This window comes from Dermacentor andersoni, chromosome 11 (assembly GCF_023375885.2).
Source record: "Dermacentor andersoni chromosome 11, qqDerAnde1_hic_scaffold, whole genome shotgun sequence".
NCBI classification, from domain to species: Eukaryota; Metazoa; Arthropoda; class Arachnida; order Ixodida; family Ixodidae; genus Dermacentor; species Dermacentor andersoni.
In genome coordinates, this window is record NC_092824.1 from 69,918,693 (window position 1) to 69,945,477 (window position 26,785).

At 43.9% G+C, this 26,785-nt stretch overlaps 1 protein-coding gene, 1 long non-coding RNA gene and 1 pseudogene across 3 annotated transcripts in view; 1 reads left to right on the top strand and 2 right to left on the bottom strand.

Annotated features, from left to right (window-relative positions):
* Positions 1 to 26,785, bottom strand: part of LOC126518085 (uncharacterized) — a 55,098-nt gene that overhangs the window by 10,979 nt on the left and 17,334 nt on the right. For both annotated transcript variants that reach the window (XM_072285587.1, XM_072285588.1), the window contains 6 exons: positions 25,711 to 26,577; positions 12,948 to 13,175; positions 11,615 to 11,833; positions 6,510 to 6,761; positions 5,131 to 5,247; positions 4,731 to 4,810 (listed from right to left, as the gene is read on the bottom strand). In XM_072285587.1, coding sequence (XP_072141688.1) covers positions 4,731 to 4,810; positions 5,131 to 5,247; positions 6,510 to 6,761; positions 11,615 to 11,833; positions 12,948 to 13,175; positions 25,711 to 26,577 — 1,763 coding nt within the window. The remainder of the gene's footprint in view (positions 1 to 4,730; positions 4,811 to 5,130; positions 5,248 to 6,509; positions 6,762 to 11,614; positions 11,834 to 12,947; positions 13,176 to 25,710; positions 26,578 to 26,785) is intronic.
* On the bottom strand, positions 807 to 3,800 carry LOC140214154 (uncharacterized; annotated as a pseudogene).
* LOC126518100 (uncharacterized) lies at positions 13,060 to 21,549 on the top strand. Its single transcript, XR_008609665.2, has 4 exons — positions 13,060 to 13,142; positions 15,791 to 15,920; positions 19,979 to 20,045; positions 20,120 to 21,549. It is a non-coding gene; the product is annotated as an uncharacterized lncRNA (long non-coding RNA).

A 26,785-nucleotide genomic window follows, 5' to 3' on the forward strand; every position in this document is an offset into this window, starting at 1 on the left:
AACCTTTGTAAACAACGTAACAAAATCACGTAAGATGTAAACTGACGTATCAAATTTGTCCGCTTTGAATGGTCTAATGGATGCCGTTTACAGAATCGCGATATCTGTTCTTGATGCAGAGCTATTAGCTTGTAAACTTCGTGCTTCTATTTTTTTCAAACGCCTGAATTTTTGAAAATACTTTTAACAAAATTCAAGCCCTAAATCAAAATTCCGCTTCCAACAGTCACTAGAATTTAACTTTCTCTCTCGAATGCAACAAATTTCATTAAAATCGGTTCAGGGGTTATCTCAGAAAAACGTTTTTGCGTTTTTACATGTATTTGAATAGGCCGCGTCGGAGTTGGGCCCGAGCTAAAGCTTCCTCTTAATACCTTTAGAATGCAATATCCTTTTTTTTTTTTTTAACCAATAAAAACGGGAGTAGATGCTGTCAAAATTTATGCTGTCAATGAGGCTATAGTGATCTCAGAGCAGAGGTGCCATCAGTCTTTCTCGTTTTTGTGTCCCTTATGGCTTGCCAAGCATTCTAAGGGATGCTAAAGTGAAACACTAAATCAGCTTTAGACTGATAAAATATTCTCAGGGGTGGAAGCAGGCTTGAGCATTTTGGAGCAGCTCATGGAGCAGTAATAATGCCATTCCGGAGCAGCTTTGGAGCACGAAAGTTATGTTTTGGAGCACAAAAATTGTGTTTTGGAGCATGTTTCTAGAGTAAAGTACTTGTAATAATTGCAACTTCACACTGACATACAAAAAAACGCAAAGAAAATCATTTTATTCAGCATTCAATTTGCTTGTTAGAATTACTTGTTAGATTCCAGCGTGGAATCTATCATTCTAATGCGCTCAAGCACCGCCGGCAATTTGGAATTCACATCAACGAGCAAAACGTTTCCAGTTTCCACTTTGTCCATGTCCTTCGATTTTACTCCTGTGCTGATGAGTTCCTCGGCACTGGTAAGTAATGCCTTCAGGGTGGATAGACGGCACTGCAGGGTGGCCTTTTCCTCTTTCAGCTTTTTTTCTTCGCTGCTTTCTGTCAGTGGCTCGTCACATTTCCGTTTGCGTGATTTTGATTCTTCTTCCATTTCAACGCGTTTGCGATAACCACTGTACGACTTTCCAACACACTTCAGGAGATCTCTAGTGATTGGCACCTTTGTGACGTCACCCCCATAACGCTTCAAGTATGCTTTCGTTTGACGAAGGCGTGACACACTTGTTATTGACAAAGAGGCTCGATGGTGAAGCGCCTGCTTGTTTTCGCTGAATCCTCTCTCGCAGTCTGCGTTGCCATGCGGCAAGGAAAGAACAGCCCTTATGAGCCTTCCCAGTCTTGGGTATTTGGGTTCGCCAGTGGGCATTTTTAGTGCAAACACATTAACCCAGTGTTCAACAACATTTGTTGAAACATCCCAGTCAGAAATCTCGCAGCAAAGGCGCAACCACTCATCAGTTAGAGATGATACTTCGCTGGGTGGCATGACTTGTGGCAGGGCATTCGCGATGTAGCGCAGTGACGTTGTGTAGTGGTCTCCTACTACACCAGGCTTCAAAAATCTACTGTGGAACAGCACTTTGTTGTCCAAAGGTAACCTTGAGACGAGGTACTTTGTGCAGGATATATAGAAAGCTCTGGTCTTGACATAGAAAGCCTTTTTCTGAGTTGGTGTCCAAAGCTCCATTTCTTTCTCAGTATCTAAGCCAAGCTCAGGTTTCACTTTCCAGTTAGCTTGCGATTCAACTTGAACATTCTTCAAATGGAAACCAGTTACATCTACAAACGACTCCTGCCGCAAAAATCTGCCCATCAGCTGTTTGACCACAGCAACTATTTCATCATAAAATAAATGAAGAAGAGGCTCTTTGCTCTGAAACAAGGTTTGAAACTTGTCAAAGAGCTGGGCGGCATTCTGAACAAAAAGGAGTCGTGCTCGGAGCGTGTTGTCAGAAAATGCAGATGCGAGGTGATTGTGCCTTATAGATGAGGATTTTCTTGGTTCTGCAGCCTTGGAAAAGAAAGACTTCAAAGCATCATACAGCTTTTAAGCACACGCTGTATACTTGGTAATAGTGTCAGCCACCTGCTGCTTACGTGCCGCAGGAACTCCAGCTGTGGCAATCCAAGTTTCTGTTGGAGATCCTTGATGTCCGCATGTCTTGTGGCATATCTGAAGTACTGATGGATATCAGTGACAATACATTCAATCTCAGAGCAGAAAGTGTTGAGACCAGTGGCAAATGCGTTATGCATTTTATGAAGACTGCACTCCCCAATGTCAATCATGTTGGGGCTAAGTTCTGCTTTTATTTTACCCTTCAAGCTCTTCATAACATTTGGCCCATCAGAGAAGAAGCAGAGCATGTTATTTTTTGGAAGTTCGTTAAGTGCATCTTCAACACAGGAGAAGAGCTCATCTGCAGTGGCATGCCCCATGTGAAATGACTGAAGGTGCTCTACAACGACATCTTGTGCATTAACAGAGAAATACCGGATGAGCACATCCAGCTGCTGCACCTTCATCTCGGGCACTGGGGTCTCGTCGATCATTACGGTATAGAATACCGCAGGCTTTGCAAGTTCTTCAAGCACTTTGGCTTTAAAGTATGGTCCTAAGCCATCAGATATGATGTAAGATACTTTCTTGCGGCCACATTGGAAGGCTTTTGCTATCTGTGAATCAGGGAACATATTGGGGTATGTTGCTGTTGCCACATCTCCCAAAGTGTATGGGAGTGAGTTGGATACCACAGAAAGAGCAAAAACTGTTTCAGCTCTTGTAACATTTCCTTGCAGGGACAGTGACACTGCATTCTTCGTGAAATCTAGGGTGCTTTGGAGGATAGTGCTCTTGGTTAGGACCCCGTCTTTGTTCCGATGTTTTTTTTGCATTTTCGATGTGCTTAAGAGACGTTGCATGGCGCATTATTGCTGAGCTTCCATGTTGCGCGCAGTGCACTGTAACATTACAAAGCACACAAAAGCCATCACTGTCTTTTGCACTTGGCCGACACCAGAGGGATATGAGGTCCCCATTGCCATCCTTTTTGGTCAGGACGTCTGCGTTGAATTTGGTGCATCGTTCTGAAAAAGAGTAAAAAAAAGTTGCTCCTGGAACTGTGGTCTACGAAAGAATTTTCAGGCACTTGAGTTCCACAACTATACTAGGATCATGAATAAATATTTATGTCTAAAATGTGTTTGTAGAATACTTTGCAGCGGTTTTTTTTTTTCTCGAAAGTTTAGACTGCACACGAGACAGCTAAATACTGCCCAGGGGCGTATTCTCAACATTCCATTTTCTATGTCGGATCCATTTGCGCTGCTATTTCGAATTATATGAGAAAACGGGGGTCAAATAATCGAGAATTTAGTATGCTCGACAACCTGACCTGATGACAAGCGAGGACCAACAAATACAAGTGGCACTAGCTTGTTTCCTACTGCATACCATATATCACGAAAAATCAAACAATGGCGCCACATTTTCGTCCACTGCAGCATGACCACCCAGCTTCGCTTTTAGACAATCCTGTCTGCGCTGCCCTCAAGGCTGAGCATTTAAGTTACATAACTGCTATAATGTAGCATTTTCTAGATTCGGTAGCTTCAATACACTTACTTTTGCTCATGTCCAGGCTTGTAGGCGACCAGCATCCAACGGCAGCAGCTTACAAACACAACACCAAACAGCTTCGCACGAAGTATCGGATCGGATCGGATCAGATCGGCTGGCCCACAGTGAGAGGAAAAATAACCCATAGGCTTCGCTAAATTTGACGGTAAAACATCGAAGTGGCCGGCGTGGCGGAGTTATGGCGCAAAATTGTGTTTTAGAGCAGGATGGCGCAGGGAAAGCAGTTTGGAGCAGGATGGCGCAAATGGCGCACCACTTCCACCCCTGTATTCTTTCAAAACTCTATTTTCGTTAATTCAATTCTTTTCAAAATTCTGTGCTGAAACTCCAGCGACGGTATGTCAGTGTGGTGTCGCCGATTTCAAAGTATTTTCTCGTGTTTCAGCCATTCTAGGGCAGTAAAACTTCTTGAAACTTGCTAAGCTCAGCCTCTGGCTTCTTCAGAATGCAATGCAGCACCTCTTTACTGGTAAAAAATTAACTAGGCCTAAGCAGGTGCTGTCAAAATTCATGACCTCATGGCTATTTCGTGCATGAACTTCAAGGCAGTGACGCCACCTGTCTGTCATTTATGTGTCTTGCCTTATCAAGCCAGCCTCCTCTCAAGAGATGGGTGGCCTTTTTTTCTTTTCTTTTTTATGCAAATTCATTATGTGGCCCATGAAGTGGAAAATCCAGTGGCACTAGTCACAACCAACAAACAAGGAGGTGTGCCGTGTGGGCGCTGGGTTCGTTGAAACACCATCAGATGGCCGTGCGGGGGGGAATGAAAAAGAAAAGAACCAGAAAGCTCGCCTTCACGCATAGTGTTCGCTGCAAGCGTTTTACTTCTCAGTCAATAGCTGCGCCCGGCTTCTTTGGATGTCGCACAGGTACGCGAACGAGGCCAAGGTGTCATCAGAGAGACTTGGCAATAGCTTTTGAATTCATCCAGGTAGGGATACCTAAATGCCCTTGATTATTTTTGCTCTTGTAGAACTGTAATCTAGAAACATTCCCGAACTAATTTTTCTCTTTTTTCTTGTGCCCTTAAGATACACAGCTTACACTGCAACAACCATAGGACAGTCAGTGCAGTCGCACACTTACATGTGCATCTTCTGGACACGGTCAGGAACTTTAGGCTTGACAACTACTGGCTTCGATGGGGGAGGAGGGGGAGCTGGGGGCTGCAACGAGAAACAGCGGAATACGTCATTGTGTAGCAGACCAAGTTGAAACAGCTACAGTTGAGCAATAACTACAACTTGTCTCCTCCACACAATGGCAGCGCTTACTGGTAATAGTAGTAGTGTCTCACATTGCTGTACAGTAGTGTTGGTGTAAGTACAGGTAAGAAGCATCAACACTGTGCAAGATCAGCAAAGTAAGTGAGACACTGTGATCTTGGCTGAAGCCAGGTTAACACTATTATACATATTAAGCATATTGAGCTTAAAAAGCACACATTAAAAAAAAAAAGTTGCATTTTCATGCAACAAATGCTCACTTGTTCGGGTGGCGGCAGGGAGGGCTTGGGAACAATGGGTTCCACTTTGCTCGGTAACACAGGAACAGTAGATTTTGTGGAACTGCTATTACTGCTGCCAGAGCTTTTGCTTGAAGGCTGAAAATAGATGCATTTGGTTAAGCACATGTGGCAATTACGGCTAACAAAAGAAGGTCCTCACACATAAGCTGCAAGAATAACAGCACACAATGCTGAAATCTTTACGAAAACAACCTGACATGACTGTTGGCACAAGAAAAAAAAATCTCCGAAACCCATCTCGCTCTGTATGTTCATTGATAACCACTTGCATCATTTCCTTTCTGTTGAAATACTGAAACTTTCAGCACTATATGGCTGACATTTGCGCTGTTACCACTGGATACCATTAAACTCTTCTGTTCAGTCCTATCTGTATTAAAGCATCTCATCACTCCCAACTGCAAGCGTGAAACTGCAGCTTGTCTCCTCATTACGAACACAAAATGTCAAGGACCAACTACTAGCAGCTTCAAACCATACCCTGTCTCACAAAATGTTGTCAGTAAAATGGAAGCTACAGCTGGCGTTATCCAATTGTGAAACGTGATTGAGTAAACAACACTGTTTTCCTCTGCTGTGAAGCGTTGTCTCATCTCGAAAACACGTGGCGCTACATGTAACTGCTCTGGTGACTGAAAACTTTTCCTTCGTCTTGACTGATTCAATGCACGGAAGACGAAAAGTTGTTACGCCCGTGGACAATGCCTTTCAGTTATGTTGGTGCTAACAATGCAAACATATTCTTTATCCACACATTTCCTCACTTTACCCAAAGGCAAAATAGCAGCAGTGCTAAAAGCTTTAAAAAAAGATTCTTCTTCACTCAAGTCGCACACTTGCTCAATTCAGTCAATTCCATTGAGCGATAGCTTTTACAAAACAAGAATTCGCATACAGAGTTGTCCTGGCCATACACTCCCTGATTTCGCACATATGATCAGTTGAAGTGGATATATCATTTGGCAATTTTAAGTAGCTCTCACTATCAATTATGGTGCATCAGCTGGCGATGCATCTGTATTATTTTCGTTTACCCTAACAAGATTTCGGTGAACTTTGCACTTTTCTCACATCGTTTTGTAGCATTCAACAAGTGAGCAGGAACCTTTGCGGAATGTACATCGAACTAGTGTTTGTGGAAACAATTGTCTTTAGCGTTGGTTTCAGTATAATGGTAGTACCTCGGACATTACAATTGGAACTGAGTTTTAGTGCACAGTTCCAAATGCCGCACAGGACCTTCGCTGGGGCGTTAAGAAACTGCGAGACATTGCGTAGCAGCGACACGCTGCAGCATGCAGGCAGACAGTGAAGGAAGGACCATGATGCATGCGTACCAGCTTGTTCACAACGGAAGGCACCTGCACCAGAATTTGCTTGGTCGTGCTGGGCGGCGCGATGATGTGGTTGGTTGGGTGCTGCAGCCGCACCACCACAGGTTGAGGCCGGGGCTGGGGCGGCGATCGCTGGTTGACTGGCGACACGCTGCTTGCCACCGGTGACGGCTGGAGGTGATGGTGGTGGTGATGATGGTGGTGCACAGCATGGTGAAGCTGCGGCACAAACTTGGCCGAGGCCTGGTTAGGAACCTGCGGGTCGTGCCAAAGCGGGTGGCAATGCTGAGCCAAGTTCCTTCTTTTTCCTTTTTAGTTTTTTTTCTCACACCAGCGAGAGTATACGACAACTCGTCGCTGCTGTCCTCGTGGCCTCACTGCATAGACATCTCATGCTATGCATCCGTCTGATCTGGTGTTTGAATTTTGGCACAGCTTGCTAACAGTGCAGTGCATCCGAGAGCACATCTTACACCAATGGATCCCATCATGCTTGACCCAGCCGGCATTCGTGCTATTATTAACAGACTAAGACGATCATCTTCATGTGGCCGGGATGGCATCAACGCTAAATTCTTGAAAAACACTAAGGAGTACAGCTCTCTGCTTTTCTGTAAATAAATTTCTCTCTCTCTCTTTCTCTCACACCTTCATCACTCAAGCAACAGCTATATATCACTTATGTCCGATCTAATCTCGAATAAGCCTCATCAATCTGGGACCCTGGCCTTGCAATTCTTACCAATAACTTGGAGGCAATGCAGAATCGTTCAGCACGTTTTATCCTAAGTAACTACCATCGAACTTTCAGCGTAACTAACATGAAATTGATACTTAATCTGCCCCCGCTTGAAAATAGACAGAAACTATCTCGACTTGTCTTGTTTCATAAGATCTATCATAATAACCATGTTCTTAGGACCCGACTGATTAAACCGCCTAATTCTGTTTCATCTCGACTTGATCACAACCACAAAGTCCATGTCCCTCACCAAAACCGTAACACTGTAACATACTCGCACCCTTTCCTGCCCAAAACCAGCATTGACTGGAACCATCTTCCTGCCTCATTAGTTAGCATTACCAACTGTGACAATTTTCGTGAAACTCATGCCAGCGCAATTTAACGCATTCTGTCATTTTTTTTTTTTTTTTCTGTAAACATTCTCTATGTCGGTTGGAAACTTCATCTTTTAGTGTCTTAATTGGCTGCAATAGTATTTTCTTGCATCTTGCAATAATTGTTGTACAAGCCTTGCATGACAGTGTTTGAATTTTTGTAGTTATTAGAAATTACATTCGTTCCCATTTTTGAAATTTTCAATTGTGTATGTGCAAATAACTGTACTTATGTTGAAAGATTGACCCCCTCCCCTCTATAATGCTTGTATGCCTTGAGGGTACAATAAATAAATAAACAAATAAACATTGCATGACATTACACAATGCGCAAGATAAAAATCAACACAATTGTATTCATAACATTTAGTCTTGCAGAGGTTCTCTACAATTCCAACACGCACACACGTGTGTTGGATCAACCTGATTTTAGTCAAGAATTGTGAGAAGTGCAGCACTTTCTGCGAAGTCATTTCAGGATGACCTTATTGCCTTGTAGTTTACTTTTGCTAATGCCAAAATCAAAGATTGCATAACTGGTCACGCCAGCAGCCCCCACAAGCAATCTTGACAATGCTGTCAACAAGGCGATGCTGGCAAAGACCTCACACACACAAAAGAGAATTTTTTCACGCTAGCACTGGTTACGCAAGCACAGAGAGAAAACTGCAAGACAGTGTAACGAAACTTTGATAGGCATTCACAGTAGGAAAAGATGAAAAAAAAAAGAATTTGGCCATGTGCAAGCTACACACTAACTTTAGGAGGTAAAAAGAGCCACCTTCCTGTGAGGATTGGTAGGTTTTTATAATTCCAACACCGCGGCTTACATGAGATGCCATAGTAAAGGGCTCCAGATTATTCTGACCACTTGACATAAATCAAACCTAAGCCGTGGTCAAGCCATAGCAACATGTCTGTACTCTTGCATTCTGCACCTGCCAGCATTACCTGTCTCAGTGTACTATCCAATTTAAAGGGTCAAGACAACAACAACAATGACAAAAAAAGGTGTCTTCACTTTGTGCCAACAACCAGGTTAAATTGCAAAGAAACTTCAGGAAAAAGAAACGCATATACGATTTTGTTTAGCGAGAGAGAAAGCTATGAAGCCCTTGCACATTCACTTGTGCAAAACCCGCACACCTAACTTTCTGCTCAACATTCTCAAGGGAAAAATAAAAACAAGACAGCTTGTTACACATCATGCAGCATATTTACTGAAGAGCCCCCCTACCCCGACCTTGTGCATTTTCTTTTGTTGATATTCACACCACACATGCTACAGTGTGTGCACCCAACGCTGCAGTGGCCACAAGCATGCAGTGCAAGTGTGCATGTCACCTCGTCTTGGCTTTCTGAGGCTCTCACAAACCACAGTCACCCTTAGCATGCAGAACCGTGTGTTGCCCACAAAAGTAGCGGCTAGTTCGGTGTCAGAAGACTACAATTGTGCCAACAACTAAAAGCTAGCATTTTGTTCTAGTTGACTAATCACGGAAATTTCATGAGATAAAAAAATACACTACAATATACATTGCCTTCGTGCAGAATTCAAGAGTCACCGCTAAGTGCTGCATGCAGCTGAAGGAAGGCTGCCACTACTATGCGAGAAACATGTTTTTATTGACTGTATGTTTTGACATGCGGCATGTCCTGCACAAGTGGCCTGTGAAACTCGGTGCCCATAATTAACTGTTTTTAATCACTGGGCTAGTATGTCCTTGTCCTGGAACTTTCTCTGTTGTAACCTTGGTCCCTGGAGATGCAATTTCTGACAATGTTGCAAGCCACTCACCTTGATGTGCATTGTGAATTACATGCTTGCAGTAAGGCGCATGCACAAGGCATATAACCCAATTGTAGAGCTTTCTTCAAGCTGTATGACTTGTGCTTAACAACTTGAGTTTGCATACAGCTTGCAGAAACAATGCAATGGACAAGTAGCAATCGGTGAACATGCTTTGTTAAAGAAAAAAGAGGGGGTATGCTGCGAGAAAAAGCAATCTTCTTCGCAGTTCTCGTGCTCCGCAAGCCAGAATGAAAACTTACACGTAGATGTGAGGCCACTGACGGCATGTCAGTCGTGCTTGGCGCCATAATTGGAGCTGTTGACACCACTGGTGCACTGGACACTAGGGATGCATAAGACACCATAGGTGCAGTTGATGCCATAGGTGTTGTGGACATCAGTGGTGCAGAAGACACCAGGTGTGCTGTTGATACTAGTGGTGCAGATGACATCAACGGTGTACTTGATGCCAACAGCGATGGACTTGACATTAGTGCTGCCGTCGACACCAACAGCGTACCAGAAATATGCGATGCACTAGACACTGATATTGCCGCTGACACCTGTGGTATGCTTGAAACCAATGCTGATGTGGATACTGGAGGTAAGCATGATACCAACGGCTTGCTTGACACCAGAGGTGCGGTAGGTACTGATGGAGCGCATGACACCACTGGCATTTTAGACACCATAGGTGCAGTGTGTGCCAATGGAATGCATGATGACACCACCGGCATGTTCGGCACCAGAGGTGCAGTATGCGATGATGGAGCGCACGACACCACTAAGGTGTTCGACGACGGAGAAGGTGCTGATGAAACGCATGACACCACCGGCATGCTTGCCAGAGGTGCAGTAGGTGCTGGCAGATTGCATGATACTACTGGCATGTTCGACACCAGAGGTGCAGCAGGTGCTGATGGCGCACAAGACACCACTGGTATGTTTGGCACCAGCGCTGGGGCAGTTGAGACAGGTGGTATGCTTGACACCAGTGGTGCATTTGATGCCACAGGCAAGCTGGGCACCAAAGGGGCGCTCGAGACGGGTGTTATGCTCGACGATGCCAATGATGCAGTTGATAACATGGGCCCACTAGATGCCAATGGCGCAGCAGAGACCAGTGGTACACTTGACACCAGTGACGCAGACGACACGGGTGCCACACTTGCTGAAGACAGCAGTGGGGAAGCCGATGCCAGCGGCACACTCAGCACCGACGCAGAAGAGCAAGGAGCGGAGGAACAGGTAGAAGAGGCACAAGCAGCGCTTGTGGTGGTCGGTGCAGTGGCTATTATTCGCACCGGTCCCTGCGGCAACCAGCAAGCCAGCAAAAGGGTGGGGCAGAGAGGCAAGGAGGTAAGGGGGGGGGGGGGGGGACAGAGAGCAAAAGACGCAAGAGCCAAAGGTTAGAAGCAGCCAATGGCTTCCCCTGCCAAGCAGCAGCAAAGGATGCTCAGCAGGCAGGGGTCACCACTCTTGAACAGCAGCAGTAGCAGCAGCAGCGGTTATGCGTAGTAATAGAAATCAGCAAAAGCTCCAAGCTCTACTTTCTGAGCCATGGGTGGGGATGTGATTACACAGCACTTGAAAACATGTTTGAGTTCCTGTGTTCTCCTAGCAGCAGTCAGGTTGCACCATCGTTGAACTGACAGTGCAACCTCAGTTGTATCAACACTGCACTAATACCACCACCATTGTGTTTTTATGCTGCCGCACCATGCAGCGCACTCGGGCAGTATGTTATATAGCAGTAAATAGGAGAAACGTGACAAGTTCAACCTACTAGCAGTTCCCTGCAAGACCAGCCTAATGCTGGCTAGATTGCCACAAGTCCCTATGATGAGCAGAATGCATTTGTGCTACACTATGTATAATAAAAATTGCCACACCCAAACCTTGTATAATAAAAACTGACACACTGAAACCCTGTGGCGCGGTGGCATAGTTCTCATCTAGCCTGTTCCTTTTAGTCGACTGCATAAAGTTGAGTGTGTGCAGCATATTTGTTGAGGAGGCGCAAGGCGAAACTATAGCAAGACAAACTACAAGCGCCTGTAAAAGCAAGGGGAAAAAAAAAAGCCACTGCTATCCAATGTATATGCTTTCCTGGAGTCGAAAACAAGTTTCTCGCATGAATGACACGTGTCCTGTGCCAAGCACCTCGCTCAGTAATGACTAAGACAACAATACTTACGGAGTGGGAGGTGATGGCCTTTTGCGTGGCGATTATAGATGCTGTGTTCCCAGCATGCAGAATGGAAGCCTTAGGCTTGACATCGGCATGGTTGACCTTGTGGTGTGCGGTACGGCTGTTAGTCCTCGTTGTCGTGGCAACAGTGATTGTGGGCACTTGAACCGTCGTCACCGCAGATGGCTTCGCTGTTATTATGGTGGCCGCAGCAGGAATCGGGTGCTGCTCGACAAGAACAACCAAGAAGCGCCAGCAATTACAGAAATGGAATGAGCCAACGTTCGTGACATAATGACACCTCCACTTCCCATTTACCGAAACCAAAACTGGTTCATAGAAACAAGTATTACAGTAAGTTGCTTAAAGTGATCTGATGCGTGCCAGCACTTTTCAAGAGTTTAGGGGACCAGCAAGTCCAAGATGTCATGTGAGCATTCTTTAAAGCAGAACGACTCTGACAACAAACTTTAGTCAGCCATTCCTTGCTACCAGTGAAGCTTTCACAGGGAAAATAAAAAAGAATAGACTGCAATGATTTCATCAACGGAAGATCATGAAAACCTACCACCTAGTGCATCACAAACAAAAGCCAACTTCCTTACTGCATCTGTAAGGAACTGGGGAAATGAACCCCAAGCACAGTTCAACTGCGTATCACTTCTGACGTAACCTACAACACTGCGTTGTGCCCAAATATGATTGTCACGGCAGCCTTCATTTTTAATGGTTTTTCAAGTGTCGTACGAACACTGAAGCCCACAACCACCTTGCAAACATTCATGCATGCAACCAAACATTTACTTTACTGCCGCCGAAGCCATACTCATTGCTAGTTTTTCTGTTCTCTGTGCTCTTTGTCGTCCTGTCTTTTCTTTTTTTCCTTCCCTATAGTGCCACACATTTGTTTGCAGTGTGGCATTGTTATTGCTCTCAGTAATCAATGTTACAGGTGAAATTGACAGAGCTCTCAGGCAAAATAGTTCTGCTTCAAAATTTCTTTTAACACAATTCCATGTTACCATCATGGTATTGGGTAGATTTAACAATAGCATTTCCACTGCATCTTGTCTAAAAGCAGGAGCAGTCTTCGAATATTTGTTGCCAGTTAACTGACTTGTACTGTTGGCCGCAGCAGTACAGTTAACTGTACAGGCTGCCAGTTGATTAGTACTGTTGCTTATGAAAATGACATCATAGTAATTTCCTGCTCTTCTCTCACTCCCTCACTTCACACACACGCACCGAGAGAGAGAGAGAGAATGCTTCCAGACAGCATGCTTCCAGAAGCACTGCCTGCACATAGAGCTGCGAGAAGTAAAAAAGATAACTGGCTCACCGAAACGACGGTTGGCTTGACTTCATGCCGCTGCATGCAGTGTGCGTGTGATGTGGGCACCGCGGCTGCTGTGGTGGTGTCATTGGACGAGGAGCTCACTTGCGGCTTGTTGGAATCACGCAGCTTCTCCTCGATGGAGAGCATTTGCTGCAGCAGGAGCTTCTGCTGCATCGTAGGCTTCTTCAGAGAGTTCAGGTAGGTTATCTGCGACTGCAGCTGCTCATAGAGCTGAAAAAGTGAAGAGGAAGGGACATGGAGAACTGGCACAGCACAAACACATTTTTTCAAAAGAGTAGTAGTTCAGTACAAGTTCACACAGATAAAATGTGGTACGATTTCAACCAACCTATATAGCTTACATCTTACATTTCTAGGTAGGGGAGAAGTTAAAAAATGGTCCAGAACCACTTTTTGTCGAAGTCGAGAAACGCACCTGACGGTAAGATAGACTATTTCAGAAATACTTTGCAGCAAAAAGTACTTCAATCCGTGTAGCAGAAGAGAAGTTATTGGCAATAAAAAATCGCCTATGATACCCTTCACGCCTTCAATGCCTTTGACTGCAAAAGCTATGGGGAAGCAGGGTGGTGCCCACAACACTCATTGCCATGGCGCACAGTTCAATTATGATTTTGGATGTTCACATGGATGCCACTATCGATTTTGGTACCTTACGACGCACCGACCTCGGAGGCTATCACTCGGCTCACGGTTGAGTTCACGGTGTCTCACCCCTTTCCTCTTCTACAGTGCGCTAGATAGCTACTTGAGTGTGGTCTCGCACCAAGTGGCACATTTCCTTTCGCACCTATCTCTACAGAAATCACACAATTTCCGTACATCGCTAAGTACAGCACACATCGACTGAGTGATGGATGCCGCACTCAGGACTTGCATTGAAAGGACTCTTAACGTAACGAGCCTCGACCATGATGGTCGAGCCTCGACACACCACCCACAAATACCAATCAAAGCATACAGATGTTCTGGGCAAGCTGCAGCGAGTGTGCTCGTCGCGGCAGCTCACAGCAGCTGCCGTATCTATGCTACGCTGCAGATGCACCTGCACGCAACTGCAGTGACTGACTATGCGCACAACAGGGCTGGAGGGCATGCTCGTGTTCCTGTGCTCAAGTCTGGCCGTGCTATGCGGTGCGCACTGGCTTTGTCCTGCAGAAGTTTGACCAATGGATAGCAGCCACATCTGAGATGTGTATTTTGCACCATAGCTCAATACGAAGCGGAGTTCCCCAAGGCCAGGAGTTCCCGAGGAGTTCCCCAGGAGCGGCCAGGAGTGAGCACACGCTGGAAAGCGTACGTGTGGTCTGATCTTAGGTTTCACATGGTTCAAGGCTAGCTGAGCGTTGAAAACTAATGGAAATTAGTGAGACCTGGCGGCTATGACACTGATAAGTAGTGTGGCCAAAGTTTCATTCCTACGTGGACGGGTGCGGCCAAGTGTTGGCAGACGATAGTCGGCAAGAGTACAATGGTCGTATTCCTGGAACTAGGTCATTCTCAGTGAAATTCGAAATGCATATTTTCACTTACTGCATCAATAAATATACATTGTAACAAGAAGCACGCTGATCCAAAAGCACTTGAGTGATGTCATCTACTTGCTAATAATAGCAACCGCATATAGGAATCTGCTATATGACAAAACATGGCAGCCCGAAAAGAGTGAGGAGAAGGCTTCTGCTGAAAAGAGCACGTTTGGCTCTGCTTGCGAGCTCCATGAGCGGCGCGCGATTGCAAAATTTGGCTGCAATATTTACAGCAACGTACGCTATTCACAGACTGTGTTCTTTTTCACCGAGTCCAAGGAGTGGTTCAGGACCCCTTTAAGTATGCAACTAAGTTTTGTTTTTTTTTTAATCTCTATTATCCTACGGTGATCTTATGATATATGTAATTTAATGTGCTTATTTTGAAATATGAGCTTTATGTTTGTTGATGTGATTTGGTTCTATTATTACGCAAAGTTCTTTTATACTCAATTCTTAAGAAAGGTTTCAAAAAATCAGTTTCTCAAGTTTTGCTAAACGAGCTATGAGCAGCTTCTGCATGATTCAAGGAACCCAATAAGACCAACCATATTGCCCTGTCTTATCTTAGGTCAAGGTTGCTTGACTTTGAAGTTGACACTCGGGAGAGCATTTTTCTGTAAGCCTTTTTCGAAGTCTCGGAGGTTGTTTTAAGAGTCAACTTCAATGTCTCCCCGCCTATGCTTTCAGGGGCTCTTTCCAAGTGCGTGCCGTTTGGGAGAAATTTGGCAGACTCCTACACTTGCTCTGGAAGAATCAAAACTAATGAAACTGCAACTCCACTGGTTGTTGTTGGTACTGCACTGTTATTCATTGTGAGCTTCCCTTGTTGCCTTGAAGACCAGTGAGAGAGAGAGAAAAGTTGAGAATGTAAATGAGAGCTGACTTCACCCTTCTTGGTCCGAATTTTATCACTGGAGTGAGAAATTTATATGCCATGTATTTGAATGAGAAAAGCTGGGCAAAATTAAAGAAAACATTTTCATTGCAGTTTTCAACAACGTATCAAAGGCTTTTCTCATAAATATCAGGTCAAGGTGTTGGAGGCAGTGCATGTTTTTTTTTAATGCTGTCAAGTAGGGCCACGAAATATTTGAAGACCATTTTTGAGCAACTCAAGGCAAATGAACACACCATTGAGGCCTAGCCTCAGCTTGATTCGACTCGTGGACTTTTGCGACATGTCAGGGAGAATCATGTTTATCTGCAGCACAATATTGACAAGATAAGTATACTTTGGAGTTGCTGACATTCAGATTTCCAGATTAGTTCTGCTGCTCTTTTTCTCAATTTCAGATATTCACTAAAGCATTTCAATTCCTAGAAGAATGACTGGACCAGAAAGGGTTAAAAGTGATGGAAATGCATCGAGGACATTTCGACCAGTGTTGCCCACTTCTGATGTAAAGGGACCTTCCACAGAATGGTCAACAAAAATTGTTAGCTTGTAAACAAGCCTGTGAGATTTTCACTTAAAAATGTTGTCAACTTTCGACATTGCACTTTACTAAATTACCACTGGTGTGACTGCACGATGACGAATAAGCCAAGCATTCAACACTAAACAAAACCAGACTCACCTATAACTATTAATTAATGTAGCAGCACATATTATGCTGTCTTCTCCACTGCTGCCAGACTGCAACATTATTTTGTTATGTAAAGCAAGTACAGATATTTTCAGATATTTTTTCCAGACCCACAGAAGCATGCCATGTACACAAGTCTCACATTAAATAGTAGTGTGAAAGTGACTAGTGGGTTCTACAAAAAAATATAACCTTCAAGATATGGTGCTGAAGATTGTACATATATAATGATATGTGCTTATTCTGAATATGCAGTCAATTTTTGTTTTTCTACTGTGGTTCTAATTTTATGTGAGCTGCCTTTAATTATTTTCTGCAAAGATTTCCAAAATAGCCTATGCTTATATTTCACTAAATAGGGTATTAATGGCTTCTGTATAATTCAAGGAATGCCTTAAGATCAACCTTATTGCTCTGCCTTACCTAGAACACAAGTTGCAGGACTTTAAAGTCTCAGAAAAACTCAAGTTTCTACTTCAAAATCTTGTACTTCGTGTTGTAGATAAGGCAGAGCAAAAAGGTTAGTCTTATGACATTCCTTGAATCATGCAGAACCCATTAATACCCTATTTAACAAAATCTAAGCATCACAACTTCTGCAGAAAATAATTAAACGACATTTGCATAAAATTAGAACCAAAGGGGATAAATAAAAAATTCACCTTACATCTGAAACAAGCACATAACATTACATATATGTTCATGTTTCAAGCACCATACCTCGAAGAATAAAGATCTTAAAATCTTTCAGTTGAAGACCTACATCTCTCCTTAAGGAAGGCATGGAAACATTACGTGTTGCAATTCCTCAGATTACAAATTTTTTTTTTTTCTTTTCCAGTGATTGAAAAGCATTATTCAAGTGATAAATTTATATATCGATGCTATCAGTACCAGTGTTGCCATTTTTCAGCTTTTTTCACTTCATTTAGCAACATTTTTGCCTGTCAACAAGTTTCTCTATTTAGCGACATGACAGAACAATGTGGTGACATTTTAGCGACTTCAAAGTTCAGTAAGTTGCTTCGAAAACAGCTTTCTAGAATGCACTTCATTATTAAAAACCTATAAGTATGTGGTTTAAATTGGCTGTAGTACTACGTAGGGCGCAATTTTCATGAGTGTGTTAACGTCACTAAGCACGTGTTGCAGAATTTAGTTTTTTTTCACCAGCACTAAGTGCTATAAAATATGCACATGTAACCTATACTAAGTGTGCTTTCATGCTGAAAATCAGGTTACTTATATTCTTTTGCTCCATGCTGGATTTTTCCCCTTACAATCTGAAGGCCAAATGGAGAATTTCAGCTGTCATCATCCATTGTTTTGCGAATATATTAGTAAAGCCCTTTAGTCTTGCAGGTAAAATCTGTTTGTAAAACGTTTTGGTAAATGCTTAATGCCACATTTGCCAATATCGAAGTGTTTCAAACCGCCTACTTTTATTCATTAGAGCGTTCAAGTGAGAATTCTAATGACTTGCAACAAAATTTAGCAACATGTGTGAAATAAAGTTGAACACCAGTCAGCACAGCTGGTGATTTTTTTTTTTAACCCATGCTCATTTTGTCATATGTGTGTGACTGTGTGCAAATCCATGAAGACCAAATAGTGCAGCTGCAGTTTGCTTGGAGTTACTATAAATAATTTACGTGCCCTAACCACCAAGGTAAGTTATGATCTAGCTGCATCACTGATCTCACCTCTTTAATAGCTAATCAGCTGCTTTAGAAAGTAATTGCACTAACAGTAATGAACTGTTACTAACAGTTTTAGCATGCGACATACTCGTTCATCTCCTGTTCAAGTGGCTCTGGGGTTGCTCTACAAGCATGACTGATTTCTGATGAATGAAGAGTGTTTTAACTAAAGCCTTGATCTTTGGTGGCTAGTTGACAAAGACAAGCAAGACCAAAAAAATAACAAAGCATTCCTGTCACATGTAAGTTACTGAACACATGAGAAAACTAGAAAGACAAGAGTAATGCAAGTTTTCTTGGACTGTTGTTTAAACAGCACGAGAGTCACGGACAAGTGAAGAAAAAAACGCACATGCAGCGCTGTGTGTTTGTGTCTTTCTTTGTTTGTCCCTGTCTCTCGTGCTATTAGCGTCGAGTGAATACCAATAAAAGCAAATTTAAACTCAAATTACCCACCATTATCCCATCTTAAAACTCCAATTGATCCCCCACTTTCTTTGCATGCATTATTCATTCTTTTATACAGGTAGAAATGTTCATTCAGAACATTTTGATACAATTCAGTCAGACAGATAACCTTGATACCCAATTAGCACTCATGTTATCAAAGTGCACCCTGCTTTAGCTGTTCTGCATGCAGGAAATTCCAATAAAAGCTATTCAAGCTCCTAATCAGTTACCAAGCATTATCTTCACAATTTTTCAAATTTTCTCATAGAACATTAAAGGGCCCTTGAAACGGTTCGGACAAATTTTGTAGACGTATAGGGTACAGCTAAAGTTAATCATTCGTAACACAATTTGTGTGAAACATCTCATATCAAGAGAGCTACGGAGGATTACAAGTTACCCTTCTCCATAGTCATGCATTTTCTCCTCAACTCGTTCGCCGAGTGATCAAGGCTAAGCTCTGCCTCCACTGGCTGTGCGTCATGATGGCACGTCGTGTCGTCAACTTCCAGTTCTCTACGAGCGCGCGCGTGAAGCATCTCCAAACTCTCCGCCAGCTGATTGATAGTCGACCCCAAGCGAGAGCTATCAAAGTAGTATGCGTTGCGAGCATTCTGTCGCAGCGCCGAATGTGTCTGGTATTCTGGTAAGCACAGGCTAGCCAGGCGTTTTGACGGATAGCTGGAGACATAAACTCAAGCTGATGAAGGAACTTTAGCATAGACATATGTGAGCGGCCTGATCGGTCTGCATGGTCCAGCCACCTGTTGGCGCAGAGCTTAACCAGCCAAACAAAGTGCTAATATTGCTCTAACCAAGTGTAAAACATTTTAAACATTTACAAAAACAATGAGTTGACCATTACAGTGCTGCGAAAAATTTACACCAGCAGCAAAGAAGAATACATTTCGTTACTGCTACTATGTGTGGTTGAGCTCTGTGCCACCAGGTGTCTGCACCGAGCAGACCATTCATATTTGCGTTTCTGCTCATCCCATGAAACGACACGGTCAAACGGCCAGGCCCTGTCTCCTTGCGCTTGTGTTTACCTTAATACCGGACTAGCGAAACGCTATTGCGTTAGTAATCTTTCGGTGTAAAGTGACGGCTGCAAACGCGCAAATCCTGGCGCCGATCGCATAGCGGCGGTCTGATACGCTGCAGCCAGTCCGCTCGTCTGCTGCCTTGCAGAGGGACACGATGCTACAGCTTGACATATTGCCAGCCGCTACGTTTGCAGTCCACAATGCAACAAAGTCGAATCATAGTGCTCGCAAAAAGACTAAGACCAACTCTGACAGCGGAGCTTTCGTCAAAATGGAGCATGTTGTCACGCAAGCAGACGGCGCTTGCTGTGTGCCGGAAGTGCTTAAGTGTAGTGTGAAATTGTCCTGGTGCATTCTCTCTCTGTTACTTTCTTTTTATGGAAACAAATGAACTAGCATTCCAACTATTACGAACATAATTTGTTCACCATAAAGGTGGAAAAATTATCGATGACGCACCCTGGGCAGCCAATTGGATAGCTCACCCTACTGACGTCAATTGGGTGATTTACGTCATATGGGTAGGGGCTGCTGAAAATTCCTCCAAGAAGTGTGCTGCGATCAGCAGCGATGCACATTTTTAAAACCTTATGATAAATTACACGCTTTACGCGGAGCACTTAGATGCGTCAATTAATGATCAGAAGACCTAGTCTAACGACTCGGTACGTTTGTACAAAATCGTCAAAATCGTTTCAGGGTCCATTTAAAGGCAAAGAACCACTCAATTGCAGAGTGAAATAGCACTGTGAAAACAAGAAACAAGGTGAAGTATTTCTTTCCAAGTTGTAAGCTATGGTAATGCATACCCACGATTAAGATATGTTGCGCTATTTGCAGACCTGCCAACCTTAGGATTCGGGAAACACTGCAGTGGAAGAGAAAGAAGAAGATACTAAAGATTATGCGATTATGAAGTTTATTAATGCAATATTGATGTAATGGCTGTCAAAGACTCGGTTGCTGTAATACATTGGTTCTATCAGTTGATGTCTCTGCCACACAAGTATGCCTATGTAATCAATGGGTCAATAAAACTGGGACAAAAAAAGAAAAGTCACTCAGTGACTCTATTGGTCATTTTTTAAAGTTGTTTTTACCCTAATCTATCTGCAAATGTAAAATGGTACAATATTCACATTAATATGCCAAATATAAATGAGCGCTAAAATTCTGGCATTTTACGACTGCAAAAGTTGGCAGGTATGTCATTCTATGAAATGCCTCTCCGTAGAGTATATTCACTGGGCTAAATAAGAAATTCAATAACAATGAAGTTGTGTGTGCTCATTTAGCCGGACTTCTCACTCCCACAAATTTAATTCAGGTGTGCGATCAGAAGAGATTCTGATATAATATTAAAAATAATTTAGTGCTCGCAAACTGTGCAAGAGAACTCGATTTCAATATTCTAAAATTTACAAAAGAATACACCTAATATCATGAAGTCATTGTGATATGCGTCTATAATCTATGTTGCCTGCCTCAAGTGATAGATCGAACTGTGAGTGTAAGCAGTACAGTTGGCCACAGAAGCTTATGGGACATGTGTTCCATGACAAATGTTTGAGCTCTGTTTAAAGGACACCAAGGAAACACTGAATCAGCTCAAAGTACTCTTTCATAACTATACATTGTTGTTGATTTCGTGGTAAGAGCTTTATTACGAAACGAGAACATGAAGGACGAATTGCCACATTTTAAAATTTGCACCGAAACCCCGTTTTGTCAGTGCGACGGCGCATATTCCGAAAATTCAAAGCATAGTTGATGATGGCAGAGACCTAGGCGGTGTGATGAAGTTTGAAAATTTGTACACACAGCATGGTGGCAACCTCACATACGGGAAAAAACATTGCTTTTTGTGAAATGAAGCATTGTTCGTGAGGTGTTGTGAACTTCTGCGACTTCATTGTTCCCGCCGCACCTTGGCTACCAGCAACGCCATTTTTTTTCACTTCGTTCGACGATGACTGCCACTATACTAGTTTGGCAGTAGTTCTGTTTCATCTTGTTTACTGCTGCATGCCAATGCCTCCACTTGCGCACTATATAATCAACGTTCGCGCGCATGTCATTCCAAGTTAGGGCTGTCGAGAAATTCTTTTATCTCGTTTCTAATCAATGCATTACCGCACGATGCTTGCTTGCATGGCTCTCCAGAAGGCTTGCAATCACATCTCTTTTTGCAGGACTCCTGATAATTTGATGAAATCTCATCTAGTGATGTAACGATTGATTACTACAAGTTTATCTTTTTTTTTTTTTTTTTACAGGTGTGTGCGCTCCACGGAGTTTGTTTGCTTGTGGGTGCTAGCGTGGCAAGCTTTTGCTACGGCCACATGTCCCCGAGTCCATATTCCCCATCAATGCAATTCATTCTCTATTCTTATGGCTCTTGGCCATTGGTTTAAAGGCCGCCGCACGGCTGTCCTCGCTGGGATGACACCCTCGGCACGACATATGACATAAGTGAGAAAACGGAGTGGAATGTTTCAAAATATGGGCTCTAGATATGTCAAACCTATTTAAAACATAAACATAAGTCAAATAAATTCCATTACAATTTTATAAATTTATTTACACTAGTTAAGGTATTTACTAAAAAAACATGTATAAAACTGCACAAATTAAACCCACAAAGCCCAAACACTATTAAACATCGAAGAAAATTAAAACAACTTGTTCACATTTATTTCTCGTCATGGAGAGCATATTTGTGTGAAAAAAAGAGCAAAATCGTAATTGAGTAAATATTATTTAATTAGTAATTGAAAATTCCCTCCAGCTTATCAAAAATGCTGGTATGGGCTCTGGATTAGGTTTCCAGCACCTAAATAAGCTCTTACGCATCAAATTCTGCGTATCAAAAATGAAACATTGGTCCCTTGTGGGGTTAAACAAATTTTTTGTCGCTTCACTGTTGCTTATTTTGCTTGTTTTTCAAGTGCAGCTCTTAAAGGGGCTCTGAACCACTTTTTATCAAAGAATGCGTTTGAACTTAAAATAGGCTATTTCAGAACTACTTTGCCGCAAAACGTACTTGAATGTTTTCAGCAGAAAGGGAGTTATTGGCAATCAAACACCCTCTTCATTATGCTCCTATTGCTTCTTCAATGCCTTGCACCACAAAGTCTACGGCAGAGCAGGGAGTGCCTACAACGCTCCTTCTTCTAGATGTCACCGTGGCATGCAGTTCAAATTCTACATTGGATGGTAAGGTAGACGCCACTACTTCAGATTTTGGCGTCTACAACGTGCCAAATGTAAGCCAAACGCGATTATCTTCAGCAAGCCGCAGGGCACTCAACCAGTGGACTTATGGCTGCACACCGCGGCGGCCGCGGTATCTAAACTATGTAGAAAACCGCAGCTACATGCAACTGTAGTGCATATGCGCGTTTGCTTTGTGCACGACAGGGCTTCAGTGCGTGCTCGCACTCATACGTTGCAGTCTGACCAAGCTACATGGTGCAGACCAGCTTTGTCCGTCACCAGCTTAACCGACAGATAGTAGCCACATCCAGCTTGCACATTTTTGAAACGACACCAATAAGCTAAAGTTGGCCAAAGTTTAATTCCTACGCAGGCGGCCATGGCCAAGCTTAAGTGACCAGACAATAATAGCTTTCTTCCGAAAGTATGTAATTATCATAAAAATTTGAAAGCACATCTTCACTTACTTCAGCCTGTTTATTGAACTTCGTCAATAAATATACACAGTAACAGTAGGGAGAAGCGCACTGATCCAAACACCCTTCTTAATTCTCGTCAGCTATTCCAATAGCAGCCACGTATGGGAATCCGCTTTATTACGAAATAACGTAACCAGAAGAGAAGGAGTAAGCTTCAGTTAAGAGAGCGTTTCGAGAAAAAGGTGACTTCGTGCTCTGCTTGCGAGCTCGACGCGCCGCTTACGACAGCAAAACTTGGCTGAAATGTTCACAGCAGCATATGCTATCTGCATACTATCTTTCTTCACCAAGCTCAAGGGGTAGTTCAAGACCCCGTTAAGCATCCATTCCTGTGACGAGCGTCGGCGCTGTCCCTCGTTGCCGAGCAAATGAACACAGCAAAGGATGAAAGCGAACAGGGAGCACAGCGGTGGATGAAAGCGATAGCGAAGAGAGCACGAGGAAGAAAGCAAAGGAGGAGGGTATGGCGAAAGCATGAGATGAAAATGTAGTGCCACACAAGACGGGCTTTGTGGCATCAATATGCGATGGCGCAGAGCAGTGCGCGTCGGTCACTGGTATTCACTGGCTAAAAAATGTTACAACATTATCCCTTGACACATGATGTGCTTGCATGTATCAGAAGTTTCTCGAATGTTATCAATAGTTCTATCTATTGGCTGTTGTCACCAAAGCTTCTTGTAATCTGAGTTAAATTTGTAACTCACAGTTTCGACACTGTCGTACTTCACTGTCATTACCATGTGACAGAATAATCATAATACAAAATAGTGTCTGCCAGTTCTTTCTGAACAATGAGCAACGCATCCGGTGGAAGTGCTTCATATGCCACAGCTACTAAGTGAGCTGAGGGTCAGCGCTGCAGCCGAGAGGAACCTGGCGTTGAGACTCAAATTCTCAATGCACTGCGAATTCAAAACACCTAAGCAGCTGCGCTCAAATCTCGCATTAGGAAGTATCGTAATTGTCTGTAAACTATTTTTTTCTCAAGTCACAAGAAATGTGACCTTGGGGGATGCCATTTCCAGAGAAAAATGTGACCATTGAAGGGTCAAAGACGGTATCACTGCAGACTGCTGACTGCAGTGAATGTAAATTTGGCTGACGGCGACAATGACATCTGAATGTGTTTCAGGGAATCTCGGATTATATTGAAAAGCACCTTTCTCATCACTCGATGCTTCCAGGAAAACAGATTAACCCCTGCATTCCCAAACTATCCCTCTACTCAAGAACTCTTGCTTCACTCCACAGAGTTGAGCACAGCCCTGCCCCTTGACAGAAAAAGGCACGAACTACACTTCCTTAGAACTCCCATGAGGCGTCGATGAAGCCCAGTAACGCATTCGGTTGAGGGAAGTCATGTACCCATGTATTACCCATTATTACCCATGTCATTACCCATGTATCCTCAAATACATGGGTAAGGGAGCTCCTGTTCCCCGCAGAAGAATTCCTGGAAACTCTTGAACAAGCCAAGAGGGATTCCCAGCCTACCATTCGCATCAGTGCTGGTATCTTGCTGAAATTCGCTGAATTTCGCACGTTTTCAGCCATGTTAATGACTGACTTATCTTGGAGTTTGGATTACTTTTGTAGCAGCACAAAGAGGTAGTAAATTTCTCTGGTGAAGTTTCTCAAGGACGTTGGCCAAGCTGAGTGCTTCGCCCCCATTGTATCCCAACGGGCAGATATGTGCCTCCACTTGTCACTACATATAAAGGTACAGCCATAGAGCTTATTAGTGAGCCATCAGGATGCTTCAAAACTGGTTCTGTAGGCATAGCACAATCTTGAAATCTGATGCAATTTAAAAAAAATAGGGGGTGGTTTTCCCTTTTCGCATTTCCACTGTTGATTTGTCATTGCAGGAGCTAGTTTAAAGGTATCGTTTCAGAAATGAGGAACACACCTGGAAATAATTAAAGCACGAAAAGAAAGAAAACCTGAACAATCATTATAATTCTCTCTCAGTGCACAGCTCTATAAAAAAACGGAGTGTTTTGTGACACAATGTGCCAACTTTGTCCAATAAAAAAAAGTTATCAACACTTGTTTGCATGCAAGAGTAGACAAGCATTAGTTAACCACAGCAGGTCATGCAAGATGTGCCCAGTTCGTGAGTGGTCCACAAGCTTGCTTTTGCCAAGTTTGCCGTTACTTGTGACACCCCACTTAATTCTTTCTCTCTCTCTCTTTCTTTTTGCATTTGCTTTGCGAACTTTTGACCTACACAAATATTACGTGCAGCACAATGCAAACCCCTGTAGAGCCACGGAAGGGCAGTCCGTGCCCACAAATGTTGAAGACGAGTTTTAACACTGCCTGGCCTAGCTCTGCAACATGGTGCAAGAGATAAACCAAATAGCAAACTGCCAGCATTTGTCACTGCCCATTGCAAATAATACTAACTCGCACAACTGCGCATAAAGAGGCTGCAACATTGTGCTTGAAATGGTTGGCCAGGAAATGCAAAATGGCTTCAATTTCGGGTTCCATACATATATATATATATATATATAGTTAGCTACATCACACCAGTGCTGTGCCCAAGCCAAAGTGTGATAAACGCACCAATCAAGGAACACGATTGGCCAAAGGTGGTAAAGCTCTGAGCTGCTCTCCACTCTAACAGGCCAAGCAGCCAGCGCAGCAAGCAATCAACATGCGTCTGATAGCAAATATTGCATTTGTTTCATAAAGGCCCGCCCAAACAGCAAGATCTGGTTCTCCCACCTGTTGGTTTTGAGAGTTCATGGGCGCTGTACACTTTCCACTTGTGTGTGCCGTTGCACCACTGTTCGACGTCACGACCACCGTGGGCGTCACAGTCACAGTCGTCACAGAGGGGCACGCAGCCACAGTCACCACTGTGTGCGGCATGGATGTTGGCACCGCTGTCCTACCCACCATCGTTGGCGACGACGCCATCACTGCCGTTGTCGTTGTCGTCGGCACCACGGCACTGGCCACCGAGCTCACCACAGCCGTGTTTGCCACGGCGTGACAGGTATGGTGCAGAGCATGCTGATGGTGGTGATGTTGCTGCTGGTGTCCCAGGGACGGTGATGGGCTGACCACGATGTGGTTAATGCGCGCATTATTACCATGGCACAGCATATTGGCCACCGCAGTGCCATGCAGCGTCACAAATGACTGTGGCTGCCCCAGCTGCTGCGTCGGCACCAGTCCGTTGTTGACGGTGTGCAAGGTGAGCTGGTGAGGGTGTGTAGTTGCAGCCATCATAGAAGGCGTCATCACCGAGGGTGCAACAAGTGATGGTGCTGCTACCATGGTTGGCGCACTGACAGAGACGCGTGGTGCAGTTAGGGAGGCCAGGTCTGGCACGCTGACGGGCGGCGCTGCGGAGAGACGCTCCAGGAGGGCCGAATGGGTCCGCGAGAGAGCAGTCACGCCGGGTGCGCTCGTCGACGTGGGAGTGACTGTAGTTGCCACCAGCCCCGGGGATTGCACTGGTGCAGGCATGGTGGACAGGTTGCTGCCATGAGGGTGTAGTACTACGCTACCATCGTGTGCCAACGAAAGCTGCACCCGCTGCTGGGGAGACACTGCCACGGTCTGCGGAGACTTGCTCACCACAACCTGCGGGGAAATGCACCGAGAGCGCTTCTCAACCACTGACAATATCTAAGATTCCTTTCACTCCTTGTGACGAGTTGTGCTGTTATGTCTGTTATCAGCATTTTCAGGTGGGGGTAGAAGAGGATGAAATTGACTGAACTGAGGTGTGATGCAAGCCCTGACCCTGATACCATAACCACTGGGCCATACACATTGGACATTAGAGAGG